The sequence below is a fragment of the Abrus precatorius genome, unplaced genomic scaffold, assembly GCF_003935025.1.
Source record: "Abrus precatorius isolate BTA unplaced genomic scaffold, Abrus_2018 Scaffold2, whole genome shotgun sequence".
Lineage (NCBI taxonomy): Eukaryota > Viridiplantae > Streptophyta > Magnoliopsida > Fabales > Fabaceae > Abrus > Abrus precatorius.
The window spans coordinates 24,378,171-24,404,486 of record NW_020874362.1 but is presented as its reverse complement, the minus strand read 5'-3'; the positions used below and the strand labels follow the sequence as shown (position 1 = coordinate 24,404,486).

General features: G+C 32.1%; 3 protein-coding genes across 4 annotated transcripts; 2 read left to right on the top strand and 1 right to left on the bottom strand.

Annotated features, from left to right (window-relative positions):
- The first annotated feature begins 4,396 nt into the window (after window positions 1–4,396).
- Window positions 4,397–5,746, top strand: LOC113859147 (UDP-glycosyltransferase 79B30-like). The gene has a single exon (XM_027491964.1). It carries the CDS (start codon window positions 4,397–4,399, stop codon window positions 5,744–5,746), a length of 1,350 nt encoding a protein of 449 aa, XP_027347765.1.
- Window positions 5,747–7,488: 1,742 nt separating this feature from the next.
- Window positions 7,489–15,106, top strand: LOC113858299 (AP-5 complex subunit zeta-1). Of its 2 annotated transcripts, XM_027490868.1 has the most exons (17): window positions 7,489–7,773; window positions 7,860–8,000; window positions 8,093–8,184; window positions 9,096–9,192; window positions 9,576–9,619; window positions 9,837–9,887; window positions 10,091–10,179; window positions 10,544–10,635; window positions 10,726–10,872; window positions 11,204–11,351; window positions 11,504–11,580; window positions 12,979–13,050; window positions 13,892–13,939; window positions 14,019–14,146; window positions 14,238–14,397; window positions 14,477–14,687; window positions 14,903–15,106. In XM_027490868.1, exons 1-17 carry the CDS (start codon window positions 7,663–7,665, stop codon window positions 14,950–14,952), a joined length of 1,758 nt encoding a protein of 585 aa, XP_027346669.1. In that variant the 5' UTR covers window positions 7,489–7,662; the 3' UTR covers window positions 14,953–15,106. The 2 variants fall into 2 exon arrangements, with proteins under 2 accessions (XP_027346669.1, XP_027346670.1); XM_027490869.1 differs by lacking the exon at window positions 9,837–9,887.
- A 3,798-nt stretch (window positions 15,107–18,904) lies between these two features.
- Window positions 18,905–24,486, bottom strand: LOC113859651 (homeobox-leucine zipper protein ROC1-like). The gene is made up of 9 exons (XM_027492368.1): window positions 24,472–24,486; window positions 24,183–24,292; window positions 23,144–23,249; window positions 22,376–22,861; window positions 21,489–21,689; window positions 20,900–21,068; window positions 20,173–20,441; window positions 19,520–19,618; window positions 18,905–19,294 (listed from the first exon to the last, which is right to left on the bottom strand). Exons 1-9 carry the CDS (start codon window positions 24,484–24,486, stop codon window positions 18,905–18,907), a joined length of 1,845 nt encoding a protein of 614 aa, XP_027348169.1.
- Between the last annotated feature and the right edge of the window lie 1,830 nt (window positions 24,487–26,316).

Genomic DNA, 26,316 nt, shown 5'->3' with positions numbered 1-26,316 from the left:
TCGCTTAAGCGTTCATAGACCGCTTAAGCGAAAGTTATAATTTTTAAGCTAGAATTTTCGCATAAGCTCATTACAGCTTAAGCGATACTTTATTGGCTTAAGCTAGTAAAGGTCTCCAAATTGAACTTCTGAGAGCGGTTGAAACAATAACCGATCTCAGAAGTGAACTTGGAGAGCGGTTATGTTTGAACCGCTCTCAGAAGTTCAAAACTCTCAGAAGTTCAAAATTAAACTTCTGAGAGCAGTTCACACATAACCGCTCTTATAAGTGCACTTCTGAGAGCGGTTTAATTATAACCGATCTCAGAAGTGAACTTGGAGAGCGGTTATGTTTGAACCGCTCTCAGAAGTTCAATTTTGAACTTCTAAGAGTTTTGAACTTCTGAGAGCGGTTCAAACATAACCGCTCTCATACGTGAACTTCTGAGAGCGTTTCAATTATAATCGCTCTCTGAAATTCATGAATTTGTCGACGCAGCCCAGCGTTAAACCCATTCTCTCATTTCATTCATTTCATCCTTATATCAAAAAATATTGAAAAACCCTAAACCCCACCCCAAATCCAGGATTCTCCCCATTGCAGTATTCCTCTCCCATTATCAGAGCAACCCAACGATTCCAGGTAAGAACTCTTACAGCAATATGTTGTTCTCCTACCTTTTAGGTTAGGGATGGTTTCATGCTTCTGGATACTATTATGGAAACAATGCTTTCAAGGGTTTATGGTTAATGTTTTTAGAGTTTAGGATTATCACTCTGTTTGTTGTTAGATTGACATCAATATTTATGTGAAACAAGGTTCTTTCTGTAAAGAAACGTTTAAGCGCGCTTGATTTTGGCTTAAGCGAGTATTGAGATTTGTCAAAATTATGTGCATTTTCTAATTTTCTGAGTATTGAAATTTGTTACCTTGCAGATATGGCTCCTAAAAAATCAATTTCCCAAAGAAAGAAGCAACGTTCAGATGTTGGAGAGGCTTCACAACATGTACACCATACAAGAACTCAAGATAATGAACCTCTAACACAACCGAGCCCCAGTCAGCAACTTACCTTTGACAGATACAGGTTCTTCAGTCGAGCGCATTTTCAGAGATATTTGGAATTACACCCAAGGGAACTTCTACCTGAAAGGAAAATTATTTTGGAGGAGGGACAATTTGCTGAATTTACAGAAGAACTGCAGAGGAGAAAATGGAATATATTGGCTGACCAACCAAATAAAATTGATGAAGACATAGTGAAGGAGTTTTATGCCAATGCATGGCCCTTGCATCCACAAAAATCTGAGAAGAAGTCTTGCGTTAGAAGGACATCCATCTCCTATGATAGAGATGCTATCAATGCATTACTGGGAAACCCCCTCACCTTACAAGAAGGACAATTGTGCGAATACCAGCAGCGGAGGCGCCTGACCACAGGATTTAATGATGATGATGTAGCAAGGTCCTTATGCATTCCCAACAAATCATATGAAACTAACCATCAAGGCAAGCCAATGAGGTTCAGGAGAGGGAATTTGAAGACACTGACTCAAATATTGATGTCATTTCTCTTTGCAAACATTGCTCCAACCACTCACACATCAAATCTCTGCATGCCTCGGGCCTACCTTGTCTTCAGCATTATGGAAAACCTCACAATCGACATTGCAACTATGATCTCTGAGGAGATTCACCAGCTTGTTTTGTCCACCAACTCCCTTAATGCATCTGCAACAAAGCCCTTGAGCTTTCCAGCATTAATCACTGCTTTATGTGCTGCCCAAGGTGTTCAGATACCAAACAATCCAACACAAAGCATCAAGTTGAAAAAACCTATAAATGCCCAGTTCATAAACAACTATTGCATTAACTCATTGGACCAGCCACACCACAACCACACCCAGTTTCTGATCCTTCTTCATCAGCACCACCATCAGCACAACCATCCATCCCCAAAATGACACCCATGGAATGGCGTATCACCCAACATCTGAATCAAATACAGCAACAAATGGAGGACAACAATCGGGCATATACACATATACACTACCAGATGGCGGCTAACCATCGAGCCTACACCAGCCTTAATGACTCTTTCTATCGCTTTACCCTACACCAGCATGCAGGAGAGACTTCAACATTTCCATGGCCAACCCCAGAGGATTTTGCAGGTGTAGTGTCATGGCCTGGAGACACACCTTCCTTCTCAAATAAACCTAATGCAAATCATGAAGATGGTGGCCCACAAGGAGAGGAACCAGAAGAAAGGGGAGAAGGAGAAGGGGAAGAAGAAGAAACGGAAGCACAACTTGATCATGAAGGTGGTGATGGGGAAGGAGACCATGTGGAGGACGACCAGCCTATTCATAATGATGTTGATCTATAAGATGCATGAACACTTTGTTTTTTCTTTATTTGGTTTTAAAGTTTAGATTTTAGTTTATGTTTGAAGTTAGTTCATATTGTAAAGTTTCAAGGACCTATTTAGTTTGTTGCAGCTAAATTATGAAATTTCACTTTATTAACCACCTATCTAAATTCCTTTTATTTTTATTCTCTTTTATAATTTGTATGACTTGTTTACTAAATAAACCCAACAAATTATCTTATAAATTAAAACTTGTCACATACATATAGTAATCATTTTATTTTCTTTTGCCAAAAACAATTATGTAAAGGACAAATGTATTTTGTTTTCAGAAATAGTATATCCATGTCTGTCAATTTAAGCTGCTGTTTTTCTATTTTTCTGCATTTTCGCTTAAGCCCCCCAATAATCGCTTAAGCCCACAAATTTTGCTTAAGCTACATAGTTCTCGCTTAAGCTGGTATTAGTTCGCTTAAGCCAATATGTTATAGCTTAAGCCAGTTTATAGAGCATTCTCTCTGCATTCTTTTTATGCAATTTTAGCTTAAGCTAAAGCATATCCGCTTAAGCTATTGGTTTCTCCGCTTAAGACAAGCCATGAAGGCTTAAGCGAATGTGTAATCCTGGGAGGTGTGCTCTCTGTTTTTTTAGGCTTAAGCCATTAAGGTTTCGATTAAGCCCATCATATACACGCTTAAGCCTTATAAATATGCGCTTAAGCCCACAACTCATCAGCTTAAGCTAAATCAAGCACGCTTAAGCCATTTTGTAATCCTCTCTGTTATTTTTCGCTTAAGCGAGTATATTTTAACTCAAGCGCATCACCCATTCGCTTTAGTTCAATGTGTCGCTCTATGCTTGTGGTATTAGCTTAAGCCTTCGTTCGCTTAAGCTAGCCTATACGAGCTTAAGCGAAAATTATCAAATTCACTTAAGCCGTATCAAAATGGCTTAAGCGAATGAAGTGCAGTTCTCGCGTGAACTGCACTGGATCCGTATCCTATATTCACGAGACTCGCAAAATTAGTCTGCTAATATTTAGGCTTTATAAAAGTGTAGCGACAAAATTTGTTTTCTTTTAATTTAACATGTAGTAGCGGACGTTAAAATATCTTTAACAAAAATATATTTTATGATTTGTTTTGTCATTATTATATTTTATTTGTTTAATATATTTGCAAGTTGTAATCTGGTTGCGCACTTCACGTGCCATATTGATGTATTTATTAACGAGTTTACATATAACAAAACTTCGATCTACTCAACAGATGGACAATTAATAAAAAATTGTCACATAATAATAAAAATGGATAACCTATCTATTCTTTTAATTTATATAAAAAGAGGTTAAAATACTAAAATATGGAATTTTACAAAAAAATCACAGTGAAATTTTTAAAAAAATTATGAATGACAATTTTTAGTGCTTTAAAATTTTTGGTAATCTTTAATTTTAAATTTTTTAATTATTTTATTAAAAATCATTGTTGACAAGTTTTATTTTTTAAAAAAATTTGTCAATAATGATTTTTAGTACTTTATAATTTTAAATTGTTTCATTTTTAAATTTCTGTACTTATATCATTTACGATTTTTGAACATTATATTTCTGTAATTTTTCTAAAAATACTATATTATTTTAAATAAAAGACATGCTTAAATTTAAATAATAAATGTATCAATTTTAACAATATTTCATTAATAAAAATATCAATGTTTTGGTCTAAGAAAACCATTACTCATTTTTATTTAAACCTTGTCTTAAATCAATTAACCGGTGGACGAGACGTGCCCGGAAAGTAGAGACATTGTTGATTGAATAGACCGTATGTACATCTCCTGAATGATTGTAAGGATATACCACATTGATAAACCGTGGCTGCCAATGGAAGGTGCTATACCTAGCATTCTACTTACCATCTTTATCACTATTATCTGTCCTTAAAAGTATACAAGGTAGGAAGAGTAGAACACACACAGTGACAACATTGTATTACCATAATCTTTCATATATACATTACAAGCCTGAAACAAAACGTGACACAATGGATGCAGCTCCTTTGCACATTGCAATGTATCCATGGTTTGCTATGGGGCACCTTACCCCGTTTCTACACCTTGCAAACAAGTTAGCCAAAAGGGGACACAAAATCTCCTTTTTCATACCAAAAAGAACACAAGCCAAGTTACAAAACCTTAACCTTCACCCATGTCTCATAACCTTTGTTCCTATCAATGTTCCTCATGTTGATGGTCTTCCTAATGATGCAGAGACAACTTCAGATGTTCACTCCTCTTTGTTCCCACTTATTGCCGCTGCCATGGATCACACAGAGAAAGATATTGAACTTCTCCTCCTTGAGCTTAAACCACATATTGTTTTGTTTGATTTTGCCACATACTGGCTTCCAAACATTGCTCGTAGGATAGGGATCAAGTCTCTTCAGTACTATATTATTAGTCCTGCAACAGTAGGATACATGGCATCTCCAGCTAGAGAAAAAGATGATGATATGAAGAAACCACCTTCTGGTTTCCCTGATTCATGCATCAAGTTTCATGCTCATGAACTTCGATTCCTTGCTGCATCAAGGAAACTTGAGTTTGGTAATGGTGTTCTTTTGTATGATCGTATCTCAATTGGTGCAAATTTGTCAGATGCTATTGGATTCAAAGGTTGCAGAGAAATTGAAGGGCCTTATGTGGATTATCTTGAAACACAGTTTGGTAAGCCTGTTATGCTTTCTGGGCCTCTTGTGCCAGAACCATCAAACTCTACTTTGGAGGAAAAATGGGGTGAATGGCTTGGAGGATTCAAGGCTGGCTCAGTGGTTTATTGTGCATTTGGAAGTGAAAACACATTACAGAAAAATCAATTGCAAGAGTTGTTACTGGGTCTTGAGCTATCAGGAGTTCCATTTCTTGCAGCACTTAAGCCCCCTATTGAGGATGCTCTTCCAAAAGGGTTCCAAGAAAGGGTTGAAGGAAAAGGGGTTGTATATGGAGGGTGGGTGCAGCAACAATTGATTTTGGCACACCCTTCTGTTGGGTGCTTTATAACACACTGTGGTGCTGCTTCTCTAACTGAGGCACTTGTGAATGAGTGCCAATTGGTGTTGCTGCCACGCCTTGGTTCAGATTTTATCATTAATGCAAGAAACATGAGTGGAAAACTGAGGGTAGGTGTTGAGGTGGCGAAAGGTGAAGATGATGGGTGGTTCACAAAGGAAAGTGTGTGTAAAGCTGTGAAGATTGTGATGGATGATGAGAATGAGCTTGGCAGAGAAGTCAGAGCAAATCATAGCAAAGTGAGGAACCTCTTACTAAGCAAGAATTTTGAGCCATCTTGTGTTGACGCTTTCTGTCATAGTCTTCAGGATTTACTCTATAAGTAAGCCATTTCAGTGATAGAAATTTGATTCACTTTAGTGAGTACTGTTTGAGAATCCAATTGGGTTGTTAAGTTGTATTAGTGCTAAATTGTCCTTTATGATTGAAGCACTAAATCATGAGTTGAGAAAGAGCAAAACTCATTATTGATATTTTGTAATAAACAGTAGAACTAAAATTGTTGTCTGTGGCCTGTGGGTACCATTAGCATGTGTCTATCTGACTATCGTCTTTTCACCCTTCCGCTTTGGAAATTGGGTAGGCTCAAAGTGGGGTACATTGTTGTTTGGAATCCCAAAATCGAAAATTGTCAGATGCCAAATTTGGACAGAACGCTCGTGAAATGGTTGAGAAGAGATTGGGCCCCAAGGATCTCCAAATCTCCATTAGTTGCTCCCTCTGTGTATCAAGTAATTTATGTATCACCTTCAAAGTATTTATTCCTTAATTGTTTATTAATTTTATATATTTTGGAATTTTTGTTACTCTTAAGTGTTTGACTGCTAAAACCAATTTTCAACGGTAATTTGTGATGTTTAACATTTTAAATAAAGACATCTTCAATTTGTTATAGTCTATCTAAGTTAAAAATTAAAATAAAGAAATGATATTCAAATGAATAAAATTTAAATTCTAAATAAAAGAAAAACACCAAAATCCTTGGTCAGGGTAATAATTATTGAAAGAAAATAGCAAGATATAGATTTTGCAAAATGGACTAGCTCCTCTAAGTGAGTTGATATAAATCTACATTTTGAGTACAAATTAAATTTAGGCATTTTTAGCGCAATATAATCAAGCATGAGGTAGATTAATCTTACAAAAAATCGACTTTACTTGCTTTGAACACTATTTTTTCAAGTTCTCAAATTATATTTAAATTTTTGCATTACTTGTCATGGTTTACCTCAAGTGAGTAGCTCGTTTTGCCACTTCTATCAAGATTATTGGGATTCAAATATTGTAATTATTAAAATATTTTTCTAAAATAAAAGTTCAAAGTTGAATATATAAAATTGATGAAAAAATTAAAATTATCATTCATATATTAGTTGTAATAGAGAGAGAGAGAGAGAGAGAGAGAGAAATATAATCCATTAAAAGAAAATAATGAATTAATCTGTAGGTTCATAAATCATTTAGAAAATTTTAAATATTTTTTTATACTTTAAAAAAGTTTGTAAGTAAGATTTTAATTTTTTAAGTATTTTTTAATTATAATTTTGGCCATATTTTTATGAAGATTACCTTTAAAAAAAGATTAATTAAAAACTTTTAAATAATTTAAGGAATTACCAAACAATTAAAATATTAAAATTATTTTATTTTTTATGAGAATTTTGTACTTAACATGCTTTAGTTGAAAGGGTTCAATTAAAAATAATTGAAAAATAAAATTTAAAAATTTAAAATATAAAAATATACAAATTTTTAAAAATATTTATAAACATATAAGGTAATTTTTTTTAAAAAAATGAATCAGGATATTATTGGTAAAGTAATTGCTTAATCGGGAATAATTTTTTTTAGTATATACTTCCTTGCGATTACATTTGTTTATTTAATATATTTTCCTTTTTAATTTTGAAAATTTTAAATTAAGAAAAAATTAACCGTACGTGAATGAATGTTACTGTATATTTTTTTTAAAAAAAGGTATGCAATCCACGAATATTGACAAAAATTTCCCTAATCGGATGTGATAAACTAAAACGCGGCAATTTGCAACAACTAAATGTCGTTTAGTTAGCACGGAGAAAACGTTTCGTCGTTTGAGTGAGACTCTTGCCCCGCTTCCCCTCCACTGCAACTTTGTTCCGTTGAAGGGCGAACGAAGAGCATAGAAGGGAACCTACTTATACTCCTACAATTGCTGCTCCTTCAATTCGATCTCGTTTGTGTAACATTCTCAGTTTTAAGAATGTCGGAACGAGACTTAGGTTGGGATTTTCACCTCCGAAAGCTGTCTATCAGTGGCAGAGACACCAACACCGCCAACGATCCCGCTTCCGATCCTTCTCTTCTTCTCTCCGTAACTATTTCTCTGTCCTTTTCCATCCTCTTCAATTTTTCATGTTCTCTCCTTTTTTAAAATTTTATTATTATTTTTTTCAATAGGTGAAGAAGCTTCATGAATTATGCAAGAGCGAAAATTCCGAGGACTTGGTAGCTAGGGTTTATCCCTCAATTAACAAGATATTTCAACGCGCTGTTGCTTCTCTTTCTCAATCTCGAACCTCCAATGGCCTTCTTCTACTCGTAGGTTTTTAATAATGATAATTTTATCCTAATGTTTGCTATGTGTTTAATTCAATGCAATTCATTCCAATGTTTACTTATTTGGTTCTCAGGCAATTCTTCAATTTTACCTAGACTTCGGGGAGCTTGTTCTTCATGATGCTGATCCTAGTCTTCGGACATTTTTTCGTTCGTGCTTGAGCAGGTAATGATTAATTAATTATAATTATTATATGTTAAGAGAGTGTATAATCGAGTGACTGTGACAGGGTGAGAGAAGCTAAATTTTGACTGTATAATGTATACTTGAATCGTCAAGATTAAGTGCCTGTTTGTGTCTCTTTAAACTGAATTTACAGTCTCCTTGGCACAAAAACGTTGAGACAAGTTATTCCAAAGTGAAAAGATTTCCGGTGTCCCCAAACTGCATTGACACTCGAAAAACAAATAGCTTAATCCACTTTTCTCTCCCTAAAGCACCATTTTCATGCTTGTATGTTCTTCAAGATATGTCAAACATAAGTTGATCTTGCTTGCAAAAACTCAACCCATATGCCGATGGCATTTTAATTTTGAATTAGAAGTCCAGCACGTGTCATAGACATCCAAACTTGGAAATACAAAATTAAAATTGGATTGTTACCCATTCTAGTAGATTTGATTACTAGGTTTGATGAAGCCTCAAGTGGATGGATGGCAGAGCAGAATTTTAATGGAAAAAATATGGTATATACTATAGTAATTTATGTAAGTGCAACACTGGGAAAGCCAAGAAATTAAAAGGAAGTAGCAAACTGTTATTCATCATTGTTGTTCCCTTGCGCCACTCAGCAAGACAAGAGATGGAGAGCTGCCAGCCAGATGTCAGGAAATTTTGATGATTTATATGAATTTTTTAAGTCCACAAAACTTAGGCTTTCTCTTTCATGATCAACTAAACAGTAATTGAAAGAGGAAATGTTTGTGCTAAACTATCCCTAAGAATGCCCTTTTTTGAACCTCCAAAAATGCAATATTTCAGACATGCTTATATAATGCCCTTTTTTGAACCTCCAAAAATGCAATATTTCAGACATGCTTATATCATTCTACAAAATTTTTTGTATCCTATTGCAGGGAATTTTCTGATCCTGTTGTCGCTGAAGCAACGCTTGAATTTCTCATTTGCAACAAGAAGAAGCTTCTAACTTCCTTTCCTAACTTATTGCCCCAGGTATAAGCTCTACTGCACCTTCCAATTTTACAAGCATTACATACAATAAATTTAAGAATTTCAGTAATTAGTATGAGATAATATTGACTCCATGAGTTTCTTGTTTAGTTGGGTATATTTTAGTATAAAGGTCTTTGGGATGATAGAGAAAAAATGTCACTGATGGATTGAATTTTCTGGACTTCGGATTGCATTTTAACTGCCATGAGTTCCCCTCTGGAAGTTGTGAACTTTTATACTCAAACTTAAAGTATGAGATTATGATGCAATCAAATTATATTCTTACTTCATGAGCTTGTTCCCTTTGGGCTTTGGAGTTTGCTTTTATCTCAATAATGACAGTATGTTTCAATCTAATATTATCTATAATTATTCTTTGGCAGTTTTTTCCGTTGTTGTTAAAGCTGATTGCTTGGAATGGTGAAAGGTATGTACCTTCTTTTTTTCCCTTTTTTATTGGAGTCGTGTTTTTTTTCCCCGGTGGGGGGTGGGGTGGTAAAGGTAACCATGGTTATGCTTTCTCTATCTTGTGTTAAACATGTGTCAAACAAGTGTATGTGCTTCTTAATTGCCTAATTGAATTAAATATAATCAGTTCTCATGGTCATTTTTTCTCTTCTACTTGACACTACGCTGTTTTGTAGCTGTTTCTTTATGGAAGTCTTAGTTTGGCATTTTTGCAGATGTTCTATGTTGTAAGTCCTTAGACCAGTTTTTTATGACTAATTTATTGATTGTGGTTAAAGTAAAGAGGCCAGATTTTTGTGACAATGTGTGGTATATCTGCTACATTTTGGTACATGTGGTTGGAGTGTAATTCTCATATCTTTTTTGTGGCAATGTGCATCTGCCTAATAGATAAGTGATATTAACTAACTATTTTTGTCTAATTTTGCAGATTAGAGAAACTATTTTTGAAAGCCTTTCCAGGCTTGATATCACCTGGCTCATTTATTCCATTATTTCCATATTTAGTGGACTTGCCAAGTATGTTCAAGTTATATGACCGTTTATATCTTGTTTGCCTTGTTCTTTCTATAGAAAGATTAATATACACAATTACTACTGTTAATCCTTTGACTTTTTGCACTCTTCTGAAAAAATCAACTGCACAAAACTTACATGTTTAGCTTTCCCAACTTATATTCCTTTGCACATTTTCCATTGCAATATTCATGATGATTTTATGGGGTGCCCTTCCCCAATGTAAAAAAATTAAAATAGAAAATGGAGGAAGCATGGACGCCACTTCAGTAATGAATAAAAATTGCTTGGGAAAAAGATAATATTTTTCTTTTAGCTCCCTTGACCAAATTTTATAATTGCAACATTTTCCTGCCTATCTTTCTAGTTTTGGTAGTGGCATTGGAAAAGGTGGAAAAAAGCTCTGGACCACTAATTGGTAGCAGCATAGCTTCTATTCAGAAAAATACTGCCCCTAAGGTTATCTTTCATACTTTAAATTTTAGTAAAATCTAGTCACAGTTGCACAAGTGTAACCTATAAGTGAAATTTTTTTAATTTTCAATGTAGATGCTACTTGCCCTAATGGATGAAGCATATACTGGTTCAACTATAGAGGATGGTGGAGGAGATTCTGAATCTGAGGATAGCAGTGCAATTGATGTAGCTGATCCTGTGTTCCTTGAGCTTTTAAAGGATGAAAATGATGGTATCGCTGTATGTTTAACTTTCATCTTGTTATTCACCATTGTTAATTCAATTTGTTGTGGTGCTTGATACCTTCAAGGTCAAAAGTGAAGTTATTGAGGCATTTTTTCTCAGCCACATCATGTTTACCAAGTTATGTCTATTGTCACTTCAAACAAAAGATTAGTGAAAATTTCACTGTCACTAATATTGCTTTCTACACTTCGAAAGGTTAATATTCAAGTAAAATTTATGTTATGCCAAATTGGTTTGATGTTATAATTCCAAAAACAAACTCTAGGGTTTTTGTTTGGTGCTGAGCTTCATTTAGGTTCATAAAGTATATTCTATCTTATGTCAGGAACGTCCCTGGTCGTCTCCAGTGATGACTGCAATATTGCATACTGCAGTCAATAATCCTTACTCTGACAGGCTGAAAGCAGTGCTCAAATTGGCACCACGCCTTCTTGATGTGTACTTTTCTGTTGCATTGCGTAATGTCAATGATTGTAAGTTTTGTTCACACACTCGTGATGCTTGTTTACTTTAGGATTATTGGATAATGTTGAGAATTTTGTTATTAGAATGTGTGCTCTTAAGGAGGTATATTCATGACTTGGCTTTACAGTTTTTTCCTCATTTTTTTAAAATTCATTTTCAGCTTTGATCTGTGCATTGATTCCTCTGCTTATGTCAAGATTTGCTGCAATATTTCCAGACAAAATATTTTTGTATGAGGTATTGATTATATCTTCTTATGTCATTACATTTAGAGTTACTTTTAAGAACTGGCATTTTAAAATGCATGCAGCTGTGGTCATTAGCTTCTGTAGTAATCTAGCCCAAATAACAAAATTCAGTGACATTTTTATTCTGTCTGTGGTTTTAGCAAATTCATTAATTATTATGATGTTCCAGGATGTAAAAAATCCTTTATTATTCTCACTATTGTTATTATTATTATTGTTGTTGTTGTTGTTGCTGTTGTTATTTTACATTATATTGATAACGAATCTCTATTTGTGTTATAACTGTTGAAATTATAGGATTTTTGATATGGAGGGATGTAAAAGACAGAATCGAGACTAAATACTCTAAATTTGATTTTGACTTAATATGAGATCATATATTGTAAAAAAACAACACACTAATCCTTATTCATACTAAGACTAGATTTGTAGTCCTAATTAAATCAGGAAACAAATCATGAAATGTAAAGGAATATGGAAACCTGTCCTAGGGATAATGAAAATACTCTAAACTATTTTAAGGTATAATTATGATAGTACGGAATATCCTCTAGGTATTCATTCTAACACTTTCCTCCTTAAGCTGAAGCTTAATAAGCTCTAACATTGTTGCAAATGAACCCTTTAAGAAAAGGGGGAGGGGTATTCAAACAATATAATATAATATGGAATCTGCCAAACTTGGCTAAAACAAAGTTATAATAGTGATATTATGAGATATCCTCTAGATATTTTAATAATGACATTTCTTTTATTTTGCTTGAAATGTACAGCTTGGCAGTTTAAAAACTTCTAACCAATTAGGGGAACATGAAAACAGACAATGTTCATAATCAGAACAAAAGGAAGGAAAATAGGCAAAGGGTGTTAGATGTTTAGTGCTGCACCAAAATGCATGCCTAAGGCATGAAGGTGAGGCAGGTTAGAAAGGGTCAACTTCAGCATAGGAGTGCCTCTTAGTGTCATAGGATTGCCTTTATGGTTCAGTTGAAGCACAACTTCAGCATCATATTGATTATAATAGTATAAAAGTTATCTGAAGTCTTTGTTTCGAATTGCTAAAACATAACAAGATTTTGGTCTTTGGGAGTTTCAGCAGCAAGCAGCTTAGGGTTTGTATGAGAACACTGTAATCTTTTATTTTTACTGTGAATATTATGCTCAAGTACTTAATTTATGTGGAAAATAAATGCAAAACAGTTGGAAAATCAAAATTTGACTTTTCTTTTTCCAATAGTAATGTCTTCCTTCAATAAGGCTGTGCTTCTTAGTGCTTCTTCAAGGCCTTAACCTCAAGGGCACTTCCACCTTTAACCTTTGTTCTTGTGAATTAAGTTATTGGTCCATGCTCATTACTTTGTATTCTAATTTCTTCTGTACTTTTCAGGTTCGTAAGCAGCTCTTGGAGTTTATGCTCTCTACATTTCAGCGCTCCCCAAACTTCATTGCCCTTTTAAAGGTATCTTTTTGACAATATACTGTTTTTTATTTATGATTGTACACTAGATTTTTTCTTCTTTTAGTTTCTGATCTACTGTATCTACTTGATATATCATTTTTTGATAGCCAATGAAATCATTTAGATTTTCTACTGGAAGATTTTTCTGTATATATTTCTGGTGATGGGCCACCTTATGGCCCTTATTACTGCGTTTGTCTTTTGTGTGGAGATTTTATAGCATTTGATCTTTTTTTCTGTTTTAGAAAGTTATTATTTATTTCAAGAACCAACACTCCTAAAAGCCTAAGCTCTTATTTATCATTGCTCATGCCAAGATTCAACTTTAACAAAAGCTTAGGTCATTAGGCGAAGGCTAGTAACTGTTTTTACTTTCAACACATCCAAATTCACTTTTGTTAGAGGAATGGGAACAAGGATCAAGCTCCTGACCATTTAGGGCTCGCTTGTGTAAGATTATTTCATAAGAAAAGCAGTTCTCTTAAAAAATAATCATTTTTGAGTTCCTTTAGTTGTTTGGTTAGGTTTATGAAAAAACCTGAAGCTGAAAATAATCTGATTCTAGCTTTTTTGGAAAAAAGATGAAATGATAACTAACCATTAAAATAAAAAATACTTATTATAATTGTTAAAAAAAAAAAGTAGCTTCTAATTTTTATAAAATTTCTAAAAAGAATCACACTTCATACATCATTAAAATTACCTTTTCCAAAAGCTAAAACAAACAGGCCCTTAGTCATAGAGGCTATGATACCATGTCAGAACCAACTCTTTTAAAAGCTTAGGTTATTTGGTAAAGACTCGTGAATGATATCTGCCACCTCTTACGAATTTATTGCAGAAACCTATAATGGACAGACTTGGAGAAGCTTATGATAGCCCAGACAAGGTTAGTCAACAACTATATTATCTACTTTTGGGATAGAGATACAACAATCTACGTTAAAAATTCATTGAATTTTCTTTAGACAGAATTGGCCTTGCAATTATGTTGGGCCATTGGAGAGCATGGTGGAGGTGGTGGATCTCACAAAGATGAAGCCCGTGAGCTTTTTGAGAGTTTAGAACTACTTCTTTATGAAAACCTTTCCTCAAGGTATATAATGTAGTATACCCTGATTCTTCCAGTTCTAAGAGATTTCTTGGGTAATTGTTTGATGATTTGATCTACTTTGTTTACCTGGAAGTCGTCTGGGCATGACTCAGGATGTATCCCTTAGTTCTGATAAGGATACCTACAGAAGGTCTTCACAGTCCAGGCTTTTGTGTTTTGTTGTGACAGCCATTGCAAAGCTTGCTACACATCATCGAGAATTACTACCAAGAGCACGAGTATCCTTGGGAAAGGTATTTATTTTGGTGTTACAGGGAAAAACATCATGGTCATTGATGTAATTACTTTTCTAAGTAAGGATATGCTTTTCAGGTGGCTCGGTCTCGAATTTCAGACGCAAGAGTATGGAGACGTGCGTGTGATTTCCTGGGTTTGATGAAAGACCCAGCTATATGCTCATCTATATTGGGGCCTTCACAGTCTGCACAAGGCACCACGCAGAAAGTAGGCAGCATACACTGGAATGAAGGTGCAACGAAGATGGTTGCACATATTCCATTTTACATTCTAGGAGAACAAGAAGGTGAAGGATACTTTGCTCCCTCTTTCATTTATTTGTCTGCATTACGTGCATGTATGCTTCATCTGCATTTGAGAGAGAAAGATAATTTATTTCATTTTCCAATTCCATTGCTTGCATACATGCACAGGTACGCCTGCATGAGTGTGCACGCACACATGTTTTCTCTTTTTCTGGTGAAAATTTGTTAGTGACCTTAGGCTACTTGCTTGTTACAGGGCCACCTTTTCATGATTTCTCGTTCTCAGATATCATTCCAAGAAGATGATGAAAGCTGAAATCCTCCAAGGTCATTTGTTTTTTCTCCCGCTATAGTCATCTTGGTATCATTCTTATCTATCCAAAAATTTTTATTATTATTTTAAATCTGTATATTGATTAAATCCTTGGCCTTGCGTAAATAAGTAAGCTCACTTTTTAGTTATTTCTCCAGATTTCTTAGTTTCTTGCTTGGCTTCTAGCAGACACTCCCGAAAATTTACCGGACTTGTTTACGAGTTGATCTTGATTCTTTTCTTATTGGAACAATGATTCCATACCCATACGGAAATCATTTGACTAATTTAATAGTACTGTTCAATTTGGTTATTTAAAAAATTATTGGTTAGTTTTTCATATGAAATTATATTTGTTAAAAAAAAAATGTCCTTGAAATATTTCAATCTCATCGATTCTTTTCCCAAACTTTTAAACTTGAGCTTTTTATTGTAAACAAGCAACGGTATGGCTAGATCTTAAAATTGTTTTGTTATTTTTGGAATGAAAAACAAAGGGTACCAAACTCGTCTTTTCCTTATTCTCAACGAATGGATAAGTTAAACCAATGTTTTAAAGACGGAACTAATTATTGAAGTCGTGTAGATACTAATTGATAATTAAATATACGTTTTATTTTTAATAGTATACAATATATTTAGTAATAAAATAACTTGAAATTATTTAAAAATGTATATTAGTTTCAATTAGTATAAAAAGATTGTATTATATTTGGCAAGATGAATCGCTAACAAAAAGTTAAATGACAATAACTCTCATATGAACTTCAATTGCAAATTGTCATAAAAATATTTTAAATTAATGAGAGTAAATATATAAATTGATCTTTGAAAGTGACACATTTTTGTTATATTGAAAGCTTTGCTTTATATAATTTAGTCTTCAAATGTGTAAATTTGTTTGTATTTTGGTTTTTTTTTTTTAAATTAATTGGTCGGTGTTGTTGTATACAATATGGTCCCCTAAAATGTAAATTTTATTTTTATTTTACTCTCATTTTGCTTGAATTTTTGTGAAAAAATGGTCTGAAAATGTGAGCAAGTTATTACATTGAAGGACCAAAAATATATAGAGAAACTTTTAGGTACCAAAGATAAATAATAGAATGTCACTTTTGGGGGTTAATTTGTATATTTTCTCATAAAAATTAATTAAAATGGTCTAAACTGGTATTTGGTCATTGGATTGCGGATGATTTGATAAATTGTCTGTCTTCTTTCTTGCCAGCTTTTTGAGTTGTCTGAACTGATAACTTTATATGTAATTCAAATATGAACTTTTTATGAAATAATTTGCTTGCCAAAAAATATATTATTAAACTATAAAAAATAATTTAAAAATATGCAATAACCAATTTATTTTTTGGATTAAAATAAGTTATGAATCTCTGAAAATATTATGCTTTTTGGTGAAAGAAAGAGTGTAAGAAGGAGTCTGATTGAGTTGAGGTTCGGATGAGTGTTAGTGTAAAAAATATCGTTGATGGTGGATACGTGGCGAGCGTAATTGTTTAATTAGCGATTATAAATTTTGACAGTTGCATGATTTCATAGCAAAGTGCATTTATTTTATTGCAACACCTTCGCGTGTTCATTTAACACTTTTTTTATTTATTTATCTGAGTCTTTTTAAAAGATTATTTTTATAAAAAATAATTGGATTAAAGTTGTAAAAAAGAAAAAGTTTGACGACACTCTCACATCAAATAATGGAGAACCTTCAAATAAACAATTCTATAATGCTTTAACAAATAGAAGTTACAAAATCTAGTATGCTGACTCAAAACACTTATAAAACAACATGAAACTTCAAATAAATCATTCTATAAAGCCAGCTTTGTGTCTTACAAAAATCCCTTCCTTTTTTGTTTTTTCATTCCCTGCCTCCTTTTTAGCTTATCTTGTCATATTCTTCCATCACAGCTAATTTACTTCAAAAGAGAGAAAAAAAATTAAAAAAAAAAAATAACTCTTACTAAAGAAAGAAAAGGATCTGTCTATAAAGGGAGAAAGGTATTCTATGAAGAAGAGAGCCCTCAAGAAAGGAAGGAAAGTTTCCTTTATTTTCCCACTTCTTTTCAAGGGTGTTTAAGGGTGACCATCTCAAACTTTTTTTTTATAGAAAATCATTTTATATTTATTTTTATTTTTTAAAAAAGTGAAAATTCTTTGCACACACTCCTAGTGAAATATGTTTTTAATTCTTGTCCTCCTTACACGAACCTTCATGATTTAATTATAGGTAATGATTTTTATGAATGTAATTTTTTTTGTTAAAAAAATTATTTTTGTGGGATCTATCAGAAGAAACTTGTCGAACTTAGTTTGAGAGGGTCGAAGTTTATTAGTGACAAAAGAGTGATAAATTGCCATGTCATCAAGATAAACATGATTTATTATGTATGATTGTTGAGGTCCTCATTTGAGAGAGACTTGTCTTGATCTTTTAACTCTCCCCTTAGTTTGGTTCTTGTTGGATCTTCATCTTTACAATTTATTTGTTTTAGGGCTACAAAATCGGATCTCTTTGTTCAATTTTAGGAACTTCTCCACAACATTCTCGAACCTCTCCCTTAGATTAAAACATCAATGAAAATATACGGTTATTAATTAATTCTATATAAACAAAATAATTTTAGATGTACACAAGTTCTGGCCGTAAGGTTATATTAATAATACTAGTCCCATTTCAGCGATCTTAATTGGTTGTGTCCAACACCTTTCTAGCAGTAGTTGCATTGGAAGAATTGCTTCCTTCTTGAAAACTATACACAAACCAAAACCCCATGAATTTTTTCGATTACCACATATAGTCATAAGACCCTAAACACAAATATTATACACTACAAATATTAGAAAAAACACTGAAAGCTCAAAAGAAAAACCAGTCTTGAATTCTTGCTTTATTATTTCCTCGTCCAACCACAGCCTCGTAAAGCTTCAACGCAAACACGTGAACCGTGTACATAGATTGGTCATACATATATTTAAATTTTTTAGCTGTCACTATATATATCTACTTAATTTATTCAAATCAATTCAAAAATGGCAAAAAATTTATCACAGAAATGCAAATAAAGTATGCAGTAGTGCTAAAAATATTATGCTAGAAAGTTTAATTAAAAAAATCTTAACTTCTATTCGTGCAAATTATGATAAGAAAAACTAACGCAAATGAACTTAATCTACTTTTTTCCTTTGTAAATAAGGAGAAAGCTTAGTAAAATGATGAGTAAGAGTGCGTGAAAGGTGGCGATCTTTACAAAGAAAGAAAAAGTATAAGACGGGGTTTGATCAAGGTTGAAGTTGGAATGATTGTTTGTTTAAGAAAGTTTAGTAAAATTAAGTGAACAATGCACTTAAGCTTAAAAAAATAGGCTATTCGGCCAACATCGAGCCAGCCTGTATGATCAGGTTCTTAGCGTTGTTAAACAAGAAGAAAAAAAATCACCTAAATAAAAGTCATAGGCTCAACCCGAAATCATATTTTGCACTTCAGTAAATTAAGTCGGCTAAAATTTGATATACATAAAAAACTCAAATAAGTCAAGCTAAAGAAATTTAAAGTTAGTTTGAACTAAAATTTTAAAACTACTCAAGCTCTGTAATTTAGCCAACTTAAACAGGTTAGCCTGCTACACTCATCCATGTATCCACCCTACTGTAAATATCAATGTTTTAAAAAACAGTAAAATGTTTTACTCAAAAATGCACACATTATTATATGCTCAGTCACACAATTGTTCATAAGATAGAAGCATTCACCAATATCTGTATATAAGAAACTGAAAATCCAAATATTCCATAAATTCAGCAACAAATCACAAACTGAACTTGAGAATAACTTAAAGGACCTTTACGATCCGCATGAACAAGACATAGAACACGAACATCATAGAGTCTTCATTCTCTTTTACACAATGTCTCAAACTGAAAGTTGATAAGTCACTTCGAAGCTATGAAATTTTGCATTATCGATGCATTGTCCTGGAGAAGCGCATCCCTTATACCATTAAGTGTGTGAACACTTAAATTTTTGAACCTAGCTATTGCTCCAGGAGGAACAATGAGTGGCGTAACCTTTGCGGTACTTAGCATGATAGAAAATGCAATAGTTAAAATGCTTCCACCACCACTGTTATCATCACCTTTCAATGGCATCCCACCATCAGGAAAGATAGTAAACCCTGAAGGTTCAATAGACACATAAAGTGGATTTGCTCCATTGATAAGATATGACAGAGCTAACTTGTGTATTGGAGAATAAACTATGCGGGCGGTGTCTGTTGAATCTATGTAACTCTCTTGCACATACAGCATATCATTGATACCGTCCTACAAAATTATAAATGTTAATCTTGGTATGAGTTTGATTCTATAGAAGAAATAATTCCAAACAAGTAGTTAATATATATACAGCAATTAAATTTATTTCGATCATAAATTATATTTATCAATAAAAAAATTTAAATTATTTTTAACTATGTAACCTATATATTTTCTTTATTTGTACCAAGTAGTACTCGTAAAAAGAAAATTAAAGAAAAGGAAGAAACTTACCTTCAGTTGAATGATGGAAACACGATTCCTCGGATCATTGCCTTGAATAACGTAGGATATCTCTCGAACAGAATCACACTTAGTTGAAAGCAAGTCCCACTATGATTAATGCACAAAGACAAAGAACGGAAATATGTGAGGCCGTGAGGGGATATATGGTAATACAACAAGCCTTATGCATGCCATGATGGTCATCAATTGATGCTACTGATAAAATAGATTTGGAAAATATAGCACTCAGTGAAATTACATAGAACTAATTTATAGATTCCCATTTTTTAAAATTCTTTTCTAGTCTTTTTATCAAATGAAGAGTATGAAATAGAATAATCTACCAAACAAAACCGAAAGAAGAAATGGATTTCATGGTGTAATTAACAATTTTTAATCAAGGATCCGATATTAAGACCTGCTCTTAAATTACCGTACGTTGTTTCGTTTTTTTTAACAATACACAACGAAGTTATATTTCCTTTCCATTTTTCATGTTTTTCTTCATGGAGGATATCTAAACAAAGGTAGCTCTAATATTTTTACATGCCAATTTACACAATCTTATGGTCCTTAGCATATAAGTATACATACATCCTTTAGTGCGTTAAAAAATAAAAGCTAATAAAGAGCATATAGAAAAATCATCTCATACAACATACCTTCTTTCTACAAGTGGGGTCACGAAGGAAGTCAAATAATATGTTCGGCGAGGTTGGGAGCCAAGCAGAACTAGAGAAAATCACTGTTGCACCTCGAGGTCTTCCAAAATCGCTTATAATATCCTTAACCTTGACCTTCACTTCATGAAAGCCAAGAAGTGATTTAACGGTTGTCCAGTCGTTTCTGTAAGAAGCACTGATATCACAACAAAAGCTTCTCATCATTCTTTCTGCCAGATTTAAGAGACTTTCTTTCCCCGCTTCAGTAACTGTTCATGATGAAAGAAGAACATGCTAAAAATATATGTATAACTACAATATTAGAAGAAATTGTAGAAGATTTTAGTCGTGCATTGTCCAAATACCATATATAGTATACCAATCGTCTTATATTTTTGCTTCTATTTAATGAGCAGAAAACCATGTAAATGAGTACTTTACCATTTCCTCCAACATTGAGCGAATCTATGAGGTTCTTGAGACAAACTGTAGGAAGATTAGGTTAAATGAGATTAGATGTTTGAACAAGATCATTCAATTATGCTTCATAATGAATAAAATGGGTCCTTAGAACATTCAAACGTTCTACTGTCATTTATAATAATCAAAGCAAACCAAAACAAGTACCACATATTAACTTTATCTCCTAAATAATTTCACTTCCAAAAGAAAAATAAAGAACTCAGTTTGTTTCATAAATGAAAAAATAAATATATAGTAAACTTACTCTCGTCATGTAATGGAATGGGTACTGTTTTCGGAATTCCATAGCATTCAATACTTCGAACCAAAGAATCAACCCAACGCGATGCACCATAGGCCAAACCTGAAGAAACTACTTGGCTGAAATGCATGCTATACTCGTCATTGTCTACCGCATGCTCCACCCATATAACCTAATGAAATGAAACAAATGAGGTCGAAAAATAAACAAAGTCAAATAAGAGAAGAAAATGATTGAAGAAATATACACAAAAGTTGTATTTGGATAGAGAATTTTAGAATTTTGAGAACCTTACATTAACCATGAAGATGATTTAAAAACGAATCAAATATAAAAAGAATTATAAATAATAATTATAAAAAGTAAAACATAATAGAATATATTTAAAAAAATTTATACTTGAGATAAAAGTTATTTAACTAAAATTTTAAAATATTTTAAATACATTTTTTCTTACTAATTAAATGCCTAAAATCTAATAATTTAGAATTATTCTTTCCAAACACAGAGTAAGGGAAAAGATATGAAATTTGATTCAGGTTAAAATGAAACAATGAAAGAAAAAAATGTAGCATATGGTTAGGGTAACAACCTTAGAGTATCCATTTGGCATTGCTTTAATCAAACAACCTGATGGCCTTCTTCGAAATTTGATATCTGGTGAAGGGAAAATCTTTTCCATCGAAATATCCGCAACGCCCCAGATATCATCAGATAGCTTCTTAGAGTACCTTACAAAATAACATTCTCTGGTAGCCACAAATGGTGTAGGCAACTGAAATTCAGCATTCATCTACAAAATAAATAAGATATATGTTAAAATAAGGTTATATATACATTATGTGAAATTGAAATAATCTTACAAATAATAATCTTGATCTGGGATCAACAGAATTGACCGCAGTCAACACACCAAACCACCAAGACCGGTGTATAAAGCATAACTGACAATCTTACAAATATACACTTCACCGTCGTGCTCTCAGCTGCCACGCAAGTCACCAAAAAATCTCCATTGGATGCTTGCTCCATCAAGAGTCAAGGTATATAAAGCATAACTAACTCCACGTAAAATTTCATATGAACCATAATAACTTTCAAAGTTAACTAGAGAGGGTAATTAGCTCGTGCTTTTTCAGCACACGATACTAATGAAGAATTCAAGTCAGAGAGACATTTGTGATATGTAGTGAATGATATTGTGGGCTTCCTTGAAAAAGCATTTAAATTAAGAATAGATAAATAATTTAACTTACCACTTGCATTCTCCCATCATAACTTCCTTCCACTCCGCTAAAATAGACTCCAAGGAATACTCCTCTTGAGACAACATTATAAAATATTCTCGACCATTGCTTCTAATTAATGGCCAACGAAAGAGGAGAGAGAAATAATTAAGGAGAAGATATCATCATTATTACTTGAAATCACTATATCAATAATCAATGAAAAGTAATATTAATCAATGAAATAGCGTACCACATTCATGAGTAATTGAACAATGTTAAGTGGATCCATTTTAACTTCTTTTATAACTCGAGAAGATTCGATAGTGTTACGTTCTCTTGGAGGTGGTTTTGGCTTAGGAGCATATCCAACTCTAAGTGACTTGAAGCTTGGAAAATCTTGATGATCTCCAACCTTAATCAAATTTTTAATCCCGTCTATGGTTTCCTCAAGGCCAGCATAAGTTCTCAAATATTCAATATTATCCATAGTCTCAAACTTTTGGCCATTTTGTGATTTCCATAAGGGTTTTCCAGCAACAGCTACTTTTGATAACTCATACATAGCCCTATGTGCAAGTTCGCGTACTTTTGATTTGGTTGGCTCAGTATATAGTGACATTCCAACGATAAGGTCACATACCCGGTCTATGTAAAAATCAGAATTTCTTTGGTTTGTGGAAGTATCCACTCTTGAAGCTGTAGCTTGTGCATTTTTTCCTAGAGGACATGCTGGAACCTAAGAATGATAAAATAAAAATGAAAAAAAGCACGAAAAGTTAGTATATGTGATCAACTAAATGAAAAGTGAACATAGCTTATAGAAATATATATTTGGTGACAATGATATTTGTCTTAACTAGTTGGAGAGGTATGGACAAGACTTTTTGCTTATTATGTGTTATATAGTTTGAAACCTTTTTGCCTTCCAAGTCTAGTTAAATAGATGTTGCTAAAGAATCCCAAGCATTTGATCGATGCCCTAATGCTTAAAATGATTAAGATTACCAATCCCATTTACCTGGGAATTCACTTTTGAACCATCAACCTCCAAGTTGGCTACGGCCTTCATCTTTCTGGCTAAAGCCACATCAGCTGCATGGGAAGAACTATTTCCTTTTCCAAACCTGAACACGTAAATCAACACCCCTTGAGCTTTTTCGATAACCAAATATAAAACATTGTCGTAGAACCCTAAAAAATAATTATGCACAAAAAAATTTCACTGCAAAAAAATTATATTTAATATAAAACTAATACTCATCATGATATAAATAACAAATGAAGCAAATAAATAAAAAATAATTAAAAAAATTACACAAAATAACAAATTAAAAAAATGAAGCAAATAAAAACTATTTTAAATTTCAATAACAAGTTTAAATGAATTTATAAAATAAAAAAATAATTAAAATGTACAAGATATTTCTACATGGTAAAAATGTTATCTCATCATAATAAAATAAATTTAAAAAATGACACAATTTATAAATAATATTATAAATAAAAAAATATAAAGAAACTCATGAGTGTACAAGAGTTATTCCTAGTCATAATTTATAAGTATAAATTATATTAGTAAAAAAATAATATTTTTCAAAAGTATAATTTTAAATTTATAGTGACAATTTATAAAAAAAATATATCAATATTATTTATTAATGACAATTTGTTTGTGGCAAGCATACTTTTGTCATTATATGTTCAATTATAGTGATGAAATAAAATTTTTCATAAAAATTATATGTTTCTAAATTTTAGTCACTAAAAATCATATTTTTAACGTTTAAGAAGAAGACCGAGTATATTTAAAAAGAGTTATCAACCACTTATAAAAAAATGATTTATTACACTCATAAATGTAATTCTATCATAATTTATTAAAATATTTTATTTTCAAGAAATCCTAATAAATTTAGTCATAAATGTAATAATAAAATTTATTATTTTAATAAAATTATTAAATAAACTCTTAAATAATTATGCATTCAAACACACCCTGTAAACTTAAAAAAAAAAAAAAAAAACTAATTTCAATATCCTTCTCCTTGAAATCTTACTTGTCCATGGAATTTCCACCCTGACTGTTGGTGTAACCTTGGTCATCACTGCCTTCAATTCTTTCAATTATAGTTCTCTTGCTTCCTCGACTAGCCATAGGTTCTTGGACCTTCACCATAACATGTAAACAAATCAAAATTATCATAAGAAAAACTCATAAAAATGCAAATCGAGAATAGTAGCGTTAAAAAAAAAGAGTAACAAAATTTAATGTGTAAGAAAAACATGTTGAATTCCACATAAACATATAATTAAATAAGAAAATTGGTACAAATGAGTGAAACTTACTTCTTTCTCACTCATAGATACGAAGAAAGCTTGGTGAAATGGAGAAAATGAGAGAAGGATGAAAGAAGATCGATGATTTTTGTGAAGAAATAGAGAGTATAAGATTGGGATCAGTGCAATTTCAAGAAAAACATTTAGTGTTTGCTACATGACGACAACTTTTATTTAATTAGCGAACGTTACAGTGTTCGAAAGTTGAAAACTTTTACACTAAAGTTCTTTTTTTATTGCGGCATTTGGGCACCAATTGGGTCCACTTTAATGTTTCTCTTCAATTACTTGAAGCTTTCCTTCCTTTCTTCACGCCTTTCCAAACTACATTTTGGGTCTTTTTACATTTAAGTTAGGCCCAACCCATTACCAAATCTATTTCTTTTTTAATTATTTTCCTTTTTATTTTATCAATATTTTTTCTTAAACCATTTTTATTTCCTTTTCTACATATAACATTCATTGTATACTGAATATTTTTATTAAAGAATACATTACTTGTTTATAGAAATATTGACCCTATGTATTACAAAAATATTTTATTCATTTTTTTAATCTTTTTAGACAAAATTAATATTTTCATTCGTTAACTTTAAAGTAAATTTTGATTTTATTTTTTAAATTTTTTTTATTTGAGTTCTTTAACATTTACAAAAATTTTAAATAAGTTCTTTTTCATTAAAAATTTAACTCTATTAAAAAAATATCATTTTATGCCACATATACTGTGCAATACTGTTCATTGTCTTTCTTCTCAGATCTGCCATCTTAGCATTTTTTCATCTTTCTTCTCACTTTCATCTTTATATACTCAAAACTCTATCTTCTTTTCACCAATATAAAGCACACACCTTCCAAATCTCAAATCATCCTCAGATCCACCAATATCTAGCACCCACTCCCAAATTTCAAACCATTCACCTTGGCTCCTCTTCATCTTCCTTCTTCCTTTCATTTTCATATACTCAAAACTCCATTTTCTTAAATCTCAAACCATCTTCAGATCTATGACTTTGTTAACTTTTCATCTTCCTTTTCCTTTTCATCTTCATATACTCGAAACTCTTTCTTTTTGTCACCAATATCAAGCACTCATCCCCAAATCTTAAACTATAAACATATCAACTTTATGAATACCTAATTTGTTTTTATCTCCGACAAATCTAAATGTAAAAATCAAAAGAGTGCGTTTAGATTTGTCAGAGATAAGAAATGAGTATTTAAAAAACTGAGTTATTTATGGTTTAAGATTTGGTGGTGAAAGCTTAGTATTGATGGCAAGAAAATGGAGTTTTAAGTATAAAAAGATGAAGATGAAAGGAAAAAGAAGAGTTGTTAGAGATCTGATGAGGAAGACGATGAACAGTATCGTACACGTAGCACAAAATTACAAATCTTTTAATAAAGTTAGATTTTTAATAGAAAATAACCTATTTAAAACTTTTGTAAAAGTTAAAGAATTAAAATGAACGAGAAAAAAATTAAAGGATAAAATTAAATTTTATTTTAAAATTGAAATTTAAAAGAAAATAATATATTTAAAACTTTAGTAACATTTTTTTACAGCTTGTGCTACTTTTTATTTAATTAACATTTTATTAAACATTAAAGTATTTTTTAAAAGAACGTATGAAATTATCTTTTATAACTTTTTTAAAAATATTTTCAAACTATATTCTTTCTTTTTTCAATAACATTTTCTTGAGCTTACTTTTTCTTATGAATATTAGTCTTATTTATAATTTTTAGTAAACATAAAAGAATTTGTTTAACATAATTAAGATGATAATACTTAATTGAAATTTCACTCAATATAACTCTATAAATCAATCTCTACGTATAATTTGAATATCA

Bases quoted from the DNA above. Each gene is read 5' to 3' on its own strand.
- LOC113859147 (XM_027491964.1), top strand. From the start codon at position 4,397: ATGGATGCAGCTCCTTTGCACATTGCAATGTATCCATGGTTTGCTATG.
- LOC113858299 (XM_027490868.1), top strand. From the start codon at position 7,663: ATGTCGGAACGAGACTTAGGTTGGGATTTTCACCTCCGAAAGCTGTCT. The intron at 14,398-14,476 runs GTATTTATTTTG...TATGCTTTTCAG, and splicing joins CACGAGTATCCTTGGGAAAG to GTGGCTCGGTCTCGAATTTC. The intron at 14,688-14,902 runs GTGAAGGATACT...TGCTTGTTACAG, and splicing joins CATTCTAGGAGAACAAGAAG to GGCCACCTTTTCATGATTTC.
- LOC113859651 (XM_027492368.1), bottom strand. The intron at 21,069-21,488 runs GTTGTTACCCTA...TCATTTCATTAG, and splicing joins TGCCAAATGGATACTCTAAG to GTTATATGGGTGGAGCATGC. The intron at 19,619-20,172 runs GTATGTTGTATG...CATTAATCATAG, and splicing joins ACCCCACTTGTAGAAAGAAG to TGGGACTTGCTTTCAACTAA.